General features: G+C 43.4%; 1 protein-coding gene and 1 pseudogene across 2 annotated transcripts in view; one reads left to right on the top strand and one right to left on the bottom strand.

Moving 5' to 3' along the window:
• Positions 1-4,214, top strand: part of FAM83D (family with sequence similarity 83, member D) — a 25,929-nt gene extending 21,715 nt beyond the window's left edge. Inside the window, exon 6 of the mRNA XM_011929206.1 lies at positions 2,785-4,214. Within this exon, the coding sequence (XP_011784596.1) occupies positions 2,785-3,766 (982 nt within the window). The 3' untranslated portion in view covers positions 3,767-4,214. The remainder of the gene's footprint in view (positions 1-2,784) is intronic.
• A 2,768-nt stretch (positions 4,215-6,982) lies between these two features.
• Positions 6,983-8,174, bottom strand: LOC105502497 (annotated as a pseudogene). The gene has a single exon (XR_001000350.1). The product of XR_001000350.1 is annotated as a haloacid dehalogenase-like hydrolase domain-containing protein 2 pseudogene (transcript).
• Between the last annotated feature and the right edge of the window lie 1,720 nt (positions 8,175-9,894).

The raw sequence follows: 9,894 nt of genomic DNA, 5'->3' as shown, positions 1-9,894 counted from the left end.
ACAACCCTGAGTGATAATTATGTGTCAGCCCTGGGTAAAGGTAGAAATGTGAAGACTTGTGGAAGATGAAGCAGTAAGATCAAGAAAATTTTGACACCTTTTTAAACAATACTCTCATTGCTCAGAATAAAATTTGAACTTTCTTCACCAAAGAGGCTGTTGGAAAAAACAAATACGAACTCTTTTTCTTGGAATTTCCTTTTGTGAGAAGTTTATTAAAAAAAAAAATTTTTTTTAACCCAAGTAGGATTTATCTATATTAACCAAACTTAACTACAAATGGTTTTTGGCTGTTCTAAAATATAAAAACTACCCTCTTCAAATGAAATTGATGACGATGATAGCTTCCATTTGTTGAGGATGTTTTATAATCTTGGTGTTGGATAGGTGTTTTATTTACATTATCTCATCGAAGGCTTTCTTTTTTTTTTTTTTTTTTTTTTTTTTTTGAGATGGAGTCTTGCTCTGTTGCTCAGGCTAGAGTGCAGTGGCACCATCTTAGCTCACTGCAACCTCTCCCTCTCAGGTTCCAGTGATTCCTGTGCCTCAGCCTCCCGAGTAGCTGGGACTACAGCCATGCCACCATGACTGGCTACTTTTTGTATTTTTAGTAGAGATAGTGTTTCACCGTGTTGGCCAGGATGGTCTCAGACTCCCGACCTCAAGTGATCCCCTGGCCTTGGCCTCCCACAGTGCTGGGGTTCCAGGTGTGAGCCACTGCGCCTGGCCTCATTGAAGGCTTTCAAAAGAATCTTCCTTCTCAGGCTTTAAAGGCAGTTTTCAGGGGGACTTTGCATTAGCTAGATTTTTGGTTACAGGAGACAGAGTTGACTGTGTTTTATGATCTCTATTTGAAACCTATTTCTGGTACAAATACCACCATTAGTGGGGTGATGGCGAGTGTCAGCTAACTCTCAAACGTACTGACTTGAAGAACTTGGAAGGAAGCATAGGAAGTTACAGTTGGTTTTCAGTTCACCTTGACCTAGGACCCATACACTGATCAGAACACTGTCTCCTGGTTCTAATGTTTTCGAGTTGATTTTTGTTCTTAGGCAGGCTCTCCCTTTGAAGTCAACAATCCTGGCTTTTTTTTTTTTTTTGAGACAGAGTCTTGCTTTGTTGCCCAGGCTGGAGTGTAGTTGCACGATCTCAGCTCACTGCCAGCTCCGCCTCCCGGGTTCACGCCATTCTCCTACCTCAGCCTCCTGAGTAGCTGGGACTACAGGTGCCCGCCACCATGCCCGGCTAGTTTTTTTTTGTATTTTTAGTAGAGACTGGGTTTCACCGTGTTAGCCAGGATGGTCTCGATCTCCTGACCTCGTGATCCGCCTGCCTCGGCCTCCCAAAGTGCTAGGATTACAGGCGTGAGCCACCGCACCCAGCCAGATCCTGGCTTTCTTACATGGTCTTTAGCAGCTGTCTCCCAAAGGGTGAAACTCTTTCACTCAGAATTGCTATCAATCCCTTCTGTCAGAATCCATTTGACAAAGAAAAAAGAAATCTCTAAAAAATTACTTGGCTCGGGTGGGATTACATGCCCAACCTGAATGAATCCCTGCATCCAAGGGAATAGGATACTCTGGCCAGTCTGGACCATATGCCTGCCCCTATTGTGGTTGGAGACAGTATGATAATGAAAGCTTTCTGGGGTACAGGTGGGTGTGAGTTCTGCTAGCAGACAAGGGAGGCGGGGAAGGGACACTGGACAGGCAAGGGCACATGGCCACTAATCAGCTCTAACATGTTTTGAGCCATGGTGTTTTGTGAAAATGGCCGCATAGCCCCATGACTGTGGGTCCTCCACTGTTAGTGAGGAAGACTGCTTCAGCAGCCACAAGGGCAAGCTTGAGGGCAGGAAGGCATGTTACCACTCAAACAGTAGCAAGGAGCAGGGCATTAGCAATTCACAGGGCCTGGGGCCTGATCTGGGGTCCATTAGTAGCTCCCCACTGGGATAATCCCTTTATCTGGTTTCCTTACCTTTAAAATGGGGGTGCTGGCGTAGTTTTCTTACCTTTAAAATGGGGATGCTGGCCTAAATACTTACAAGCCCTACTTTTTATTTTTAATTAATTAATTTATTTATTTTTTGACACGGAGCCTCACTCTGTCATAGAGTGTGCAGTGGCATGACCTCGGCTCACTGCAACCTCTGCCTCCTGGGTTCAAGCAGTTCTCCCACCTCAGCCTCCTGAGTAGCTAAAATTACAGGCATGACTACCACGCCTGGCTAATTTTTTGTGTGTTTTTACTGGAGACAGGGTTTCCCCATGTTGACCAGGTTGGTGTCGAATTCCTGACTTCAAGGGATCTGCCCACTTTGGCCTCTCAAAGTGCTGGGATTACAATGATGAGCCATCTCGCCTGGCCCCCTTTCTAGTTTTTAAAAACTCTGAGGCAAGGACCAGGTGAGGTGGCTCATGCCTGTAATCCTAGCACTTTGGAAGGCTGAGGTGGGAGGACTGCTTGAGCTTAGGAGTTCAAGACCAGTCTGAGCAATATAGCAAGACCCCATCTCAAAAAAAAAAAAAAAAAATCCCTCTGAGGCTGAGCATTTAGTGTGCTTGTTAAACAGCTGGCCTTTTTACTTTTATGGTAATACACATATGTGTTATATATATGTTAAGGCTAGTTAAATGCATGCAAATGTTAGGTATTGTATCACCAAAGTTGTGACCCTTATGTGGTGAGATACCTGTGCTATATTATTCAGATGGACAGTGAGTAAACCAAAATTGCTCATCCTTACCAGCTGCTGTTTGTTTCTTTTTAATCCTTAAGTTTTACATGGACAGATGGCAAATTAAACAGCAGTAACTTGGTTATTCTGTCTGGCCAAGTGGTTGAACACTTTGATCTGGAGTTCCGAATCCTGTATGCCCAGTCCAAGCCCATCAGCCCCAAACTCCTGTCTCACTTCCAGAGCAGCAACAAGTTTGATCACCTCACCGACCGAAAACCACAGTCTAAGGAGCTCACCCTGGGCAACCTGCTGCGGATGCGGCTGGCTAGGCTCTCAAGTACTCCCAGGAAGGCGGACCTGGACCCAGAGATCCCCGCAGAGGGCAAGGCAGAGCGCAAGCCCCATGGCTGTGAGTCCTCCACTGTTAGTGAGGAAGACTACTTCAACAGCCACAGGGACGAGCTCCAGAGCAGAAAGGCCATTGACGCTGCCACTCAAACAGAGCTAGGAGAGGAGATGCCAAGGCTGAGTGTGAGTGAGGCGGGAACACAAACCAGCATCACCACAGCATGTGTTGGGACGCAGACTGCAGTCACCACCAGGATAGCAAGCTCTCAAACCATGGTTTGGTCCAGGTCGACCACCACTCAGACTGACATGGATGAGAACATTCTCTTTCCTCAAGGAACTCAATCTACGGAAGGGTCACCAGTCTCAAAAATGTCTGTATCAAGATCTTCCAGTTTGAAGTCTTCCTCCTCTGTGTCTTCCCAAGGCTCTGTGGCAAGCTCCACTGGCTCTCCCGCTTCCATCAGAGCCACTGACTTCCACAATCCTGGCTATCCCAAGTACCTGGGCACCCCCCACATGGAACTGTACTTGAGTGACTCACTAAGAAACTTGAACAAAGAGCGGCAATTCCACTTCACTGGTATCAGGTCCCGGCTCAACCACATGCTGGCTATGCTGTCAAGGAGAACACTCTTTACTGAAAACCACCTTGGCCTTCATTCTGGCAATTTCAGCAGAGTTAATTTGCTTGCTATTAGAGATGTAGCACTTTATCCTTCCTATCAGTAACTGCTCTGTGTTCAGACTCCTGGTTTCTTCCAGGCTTACAGTGGACATCATCAGCTTCCTGCTTTAAAAACTATCTTATGATCCCTAATTGCCTTTCTTTTACCTTTTCTTTTACCTGACTTTGTCACCTTTGTTGTCTTTGAATTCTATAGGCTGCCTATTATTTCACATGCTTTGTTTTGTTTTTGTCATGTATGTACCAGGTATTGGTTTATTGGTTTTATGGTTTAAACACTATGGATACAGGTTTTTTTTTTTTTTTTTGCACAATTTTAATAGTCATGCACTACATAATGATGTTTCAGTCAATGACAGACCACGTATATGATGGCAGTCCCATAAGATTATAATACCGTATTTTTACTATACCTCTTCTATGTTTAGATACAAATACCATGATGTTACAGTTGCCTACAGTATTCAGTGCAGTAACATGACGTACACGTTTGTAGCCCAGGAGCAACTGGCTATACCATACAGTCTAGGTGTTTAGTAAGTTATACCATCTAGGGTTCTGTAAGTACACTCTGTGCTGTTTGCACAAGGATGAAGTCACCTAACAACACATTTCACAGAATGTATCCCTATCATTGGGCAACACGTGACTGTATTAATCTCTTAAGAAGAATGCTTAGGTGTTCTAAGTCTAACTCAGGTGAGAGATGAAATATGTTTTGCATTTTTCTTAGGTTGTATGCTCTTCTGCTTTAAAGGTTTGAATTACCAGCATTTTTGTGATCAAAATCCTATTTAGAAAAAATAAAACTACTTTTTGTTTATCTCTTTAGAGTATCTGTGTTCTTAGCATTAAATAAATATAAATTTGTGTTTCTGTACTTTTTTCCCCCTTCTCTGACACTTTTATCTTTAAATCGGGGAATATGTCACAAATAAATGCATCTCATAGACATAGGTACATAGGTATCTATATCTGAAGGTTTTTAAAATAGTGTCAGGGTGAGGAAGTAGATGATCCAAACTATAGAAGGGAAAATAGATCCACTTAACCTTCGTTAGCATCATGAATATTGATGTTACTGTATAGTTTGAGTGAGGAAACTGGCCAGAAATAGCAGGCCTTTCCACATGCTCTGCCTTTTCTCTTTCCAAAGAAGAATCCTGAGCTATTTTGGTAGGTCCTTGGTACTTTGGTACTCTGTCTACCAAAGGAGGCCTTAGTGTGTGTTCCTATATTCATTCCCAATATTAACTCTGGTGGCCCCATGGGCCTCATTTCATCAGCTGGGTGTATTGACAGTGATTTACAATCTAATATCCTAGAGTAGGGGCAAAAGAGGACACTGACAATTATCCAGGTTTCCTGGTCCAGTGGCAGGCAATGTAACTGGTTTCTACACCCTGCTAATCAGGATTGGTATGGCTGTGGAATCCTGTTTTTGTCTTATTCTCATGGACAGACAAAAGGGAAGAGAGTTAAATGATGGCTTCCTCCCTCTCCTGACTTAGCTACAGCAAACAAGATCTACAACAGGGGAAGGCATCTGCCACATAAACTGCTGATGCACTTGGATCATGAGTGCCCCTACACTCACGCCTGTGCCAGAACTCCCTTAGGATGGTCAGGTTATTTACTGGGTTAGTGCTGTAATCTGTGGCTGTAAAGCAAATGTAAGGAAATTGATCCATGTCTCCTTAGAAACAACTCTGAGCTAAGCCTGGAGTAAACATATTGTTACTTGAAATCGTCTTGCAGACTTAGGTCACTTCATATGTGTCATCTTTGATCTTTGCAGCAATGTAGCAGAGAGCTATGCAGGTTAGATAGCTGTTATTTCCAATTTTCAGATGAAACTGAGGCTCTGATTAAGTAGCATATTCAGGATGGCATGGCTTGTAAATGGTGACACAATAATTTAAACACAGGTTTCTAGATTCTAAGTGCAGTACTCTATTATACAACTATTTCTTCTTTTTTGTTTTTCACCAAACTACTCTTTATTTAGCTTTGTTCCCTCCCATCCAAGACTGCTGATCTCTAAACAAGCATCAAAACCCGAAGCTCATTAACATCAGAGTGAGCTTCAATAAGATGAACACTACAATGATGTACAATTACATCCTAATAATTCAATGCCCAAGGGCCCTGTAAAACTATTGCAAGGCCCAGGATTGTCACAGTATGCAAATGCACTACGAAAATCATTACCTGTTTAGTCCCCTTCATTTTGGTGGGTTTAACATGAGAAGAATAATCCATGCTACAAGACGAGATTTCATTTTACAGCTGTAGTAATCAAGTACATAAAAGCTTGAATCTGTCCCAATAGCTTCTAAAAATTTTTTCCCATAGTGTCAGAGGCAAAAATAATGAAATCTTGCAAATGTACAGTTAATAGGACTCTAGTGGATACTAACTTCAAAATTGCATGGTCTATAAGACATTACAAGGCTTTTTTTTTTTTTTTTTGAGACGGAGTCTCGCTCTGTCACCCAGGCTGGAGTGCTGTGGCCGGATCTCAGCTCACTGCAAGCTCCGCCTCCCGGGTTCGCGCCATTCTCCTGCCTCAGCCTCCCGGGTAGCTGGGACTACAGGCGCCGCTACCTCGCCCGGCTAGTTTTTTGTAGTTTTTAGTAGAGACGGGGTTTCACCGTGTTAGCCAGGATGGTCTCGATCTCCTGACCTCGTGATCCGCCCGTCTCGGCCTCCCAAAGTGCTGGGATTACAGGCTTGAGCCACCGCGCCCGGCTACAAGGCTTGATTCTAGTTTCTGCACTGCTCCTGTTAATAACAATGTCTAATTAAAACATCTGTAAAATACTGATAGTTTTAATTTTACATAAAATTTCCAAAACAACTGTTACACAGTATAATAGGTATCTGCAATGATAGGTTATTAATGGAAGTATTATTTTAAATTAAAATCTGGTTCTAAATTTAAATTAGTCATCTCTGGCTAATGAAGAGAAAAAAAAGTCACCCATGCTGGGAATACAGTAGAAAACTTAGTTTTCAACATCTATTAAAGCAAATTCACTGTATCACTTGGGCTAGAGGACAATTCTCTTTGTTACTTTCTGTCTTCTCCATCTGGCACCTCTGATAGATTTCACAGTTGAACTCAATATTAGAACTACAGCCTAATGCACCTTTTAATACATTACTTTGTAATTTAAAAACCACCATTCAACTTTCTTCACAGTCTGAAATCCCCCCTCCCTATTTTCCAGTGAGGAGACAGCAAACAACACTCTTCCCTGTGGTAGCTTCTCCCTCCCAGCCCTGCCTAACCTGATGAATGTTTTTAAAGGAATGGCACAAAATCTCAGCCTTCCCTTTCTTTGGGTCTCATCTTCAGTTACAAAATAAAAGAGATTAGCAAGGCTTACTGGCTGGCCGCAATTCAATACCTTTCTTTCTAATTAACGCACAACGAAAGAGGGTTAAAAAGTGATCAGCACTGACTGGTGTGTGTCTACCCGATGCTGGCACCGAGTTGGTCAGGGATTCATTCCAGACAATAAGAAGCTGCGTTTCAAGTTGCTTCAGACGCACACATTGCTTCACAACAGGTGCTGCAGAATGTGGTCCACAGCATGAGGGAAACTCTCACAAGTAAAATAAGGAGGTGGTTTAATTTTTTCTTCATCTGATGCTCGGTATTTCCCAGTCTTTACTAAGATGCCCAGCATGCCAACATCCTGAGCCCCACCAACATCATCCCTGCAATCATCTCCTATCATGACAGCCTCCTCAGGTTCACAGCCAGTGCCTCGCAATGCTTCTAAAAAGAACGTCTTCTCTGGTTTCCCCACGACTGTGGCTTTGGTATCTGTGGCATACTCTAAAGCAGTCACAAATGGTCCAGGCCCCAGGGCTAAGCCATCTTTCCTCTTGTAATACCTGGCTTTGTGGATTGCTATCAGAGGTGCTCCATCCAGGAGTAACCGGAATGCTTGATTCAGAATTTGATAATGAAAATGTTCTGGTGCCAATCCTATGACCACAGCATTAGGATCACTTGTTTGTATTCCTTTGAAATCAGGTAGTGCCCGAACATCAGCTAGCAGCATGGGTCTGACTTGTTTCTGCTCTAGTAAACTTCTGGCTGCAGTCAGAGATGTGAATATTTCATTTTCAGAGATAACAAATTCCAATTTTCTCAACCTTTCCAACAGGTCTTGCTTGCTCTCTGGTCGTATTGGTCACAAACCTAATGATTACAGAAGCACCACGTAACCTTTTAAGAGCTTCCTGTGCGCCTGGCACAGCTGCATCTTCAATGTGAAGTGTGCCACTGAGATCTACCAAAACAGCTTCTAATGCACGGCGTGCTGCCAGCCTTCATTCCCCACACTCCGTACGCTGTCCTCAGGAAAGGCCCCCGCTAATGGCAAAACCAGCCAGCCACACTGGCCGCAGGTTCCTCTCAGCCAGGATAAAAAGCCCCGCAGCCAGCTATTTCTTTACATGGAGTATGGAGGCAGGAGAGAGTGTACCTTGAGAAATGGCAGTTACTGCAATGATGAATGGAAAATTAAAACAGCCTCATTAACAAATGTAAGTACAAAGTCCTAATCTGTAATAATTCTTTTTGTTTGTTTTTGAAACAGTCTTGTTCTGTTGCTCAGGCTGGAGCTCAGTGGCACAATCACAGCTCACTTTTTTGTTTTTTTTTTTTTCAAAGGCGGGGTCTCACTATGGTGCCTAGGCTGCTCTTAAACTCCTGGGCTCAAGTGATCCTCTTGCCTCAGTCCCTCAAAGTGCTGGGATTACAGGCATGAGCTACTGCACCCAGCTTGTGATAATGTATTTTAATGCAGTTTGAAATTTTAACTCAATGTTCTAGGGAACTATTAATAGGATTAGATAACAAAGGTTCTGTGTTTAGTGTGAGAAACTGGGCCAAATAAATTTAAACAAGGTTCTTTAATGCAGGACTATTCAGAGCTCTGAAGTAATGATCACAGTGAATTTCTCAGAGCAGGGCAGGTATATGGCCTACCACAAACTTACCTGACCACAGAGTGCTCTTTTTGTGGAGCAGGACTCAAAATCTTTATTCTCTGAGAGTGTGGCCAACAATTAGAAATAAGAGCAAGAGATACATGGAATCCCAAGAAAATGACTCAGTCTCTCAGAGTAAGCAAAGTTTTTCTGGAGTCGAGTCCAGAAAGTATCATTTGTAGGGCAGAGTTTTTCAAAGTGAGATCTGAGGACCACCTGCATCAGTCTTGGGGTCCTTGGGTGCTTGCATTTAAAATGCTGATTACTGGTTCCACTCTCAGGGGAGCGGGGGTGAGTATGGCAGCCTATGTAGTTCAAAAATATTTGTTATCCCTCCCTGGGAGAAAATTATATTCCTCTGTCTACTGTCAGATTTGGCCATCACAGACTTAGCTGTAAATATTTCAGCATATATATCTAAAAGATAACTGTTTTAGAAAACATAACCAGGGCCAGGCGTGGCAGCTCATGCCTGTAATCCCAGCACTTTGAGAGGCCGAGGAGGGCAGATCACGAGGTCAGCAGTTCAAGACCAGCCTGGCCAACATAGTGAACCCCGTCTTTACTAAAAATACAAAAATTAGCCGGGCATGGTGGTGTGTGCCTGTAGTCCCAGCTACTCGGGAGGCTGAGGCAGGAGAACGGTGTGAACCTGGGAGGTGGAGGTGGTGGTGAGCACTCCAGCCTGGGTGACAGACCGAGACTCCATTTCAAAAAACAACAAAAAAGAAAACATAACCACTCTACCACTGTCACACCTAAACAACTTTGATAAAAACTTATCAAATAAACATTCAGTGTTTAAATTCAGTTGTCTAACTTTTTTCCCCCTGATGGTTTGTTTGAATTAGAGGTTGATCCATGCAGGGTTGACATTCTCCTATTAAACTTAAAGGAATCAACTGAAGAGCTGGCCGGCCACCCCACCTCTGTAGGCAGTTGGGCTGGGGAGTATCTGTCGTTTACTTACGGGACTTAAAGTGACTGACAAGAAAAGCTAGGGTACAAGGTTGTGTAAATGAAAAGTTACATAAAGGAAACCCAAGAGTGAGGGATGCAAAGTGGAGTCTGGAGTGAGGCTTGAAGAGCACACCATGACATACACACCTACTTCATGAGGCCACATGTTTAAGCTTTCCAATAGTGAAGACAGAGAAACCTG

This window comes from Colobus angolensis, unplaced genomic scaffold (assembly GCF_000951035.1).
Source record: "Colobus angolensis palliatus isolate OR3802 unplaced genomic scaffold, Cang.pa_1.0 Scaffold8, whole genome shotgun sequence".
In the NCBI taxonomy this organism is placed as follows: Eukaryota; Metazoa; Chordata; class Mammalia; order Primates; family Cercopithecidae; genus Colobus; species Colobus angolensis.
Note: the sequence above shows the minus strand (reverse complement) of the source record. Positions and strands in the feature narration are given on the sequence as shown.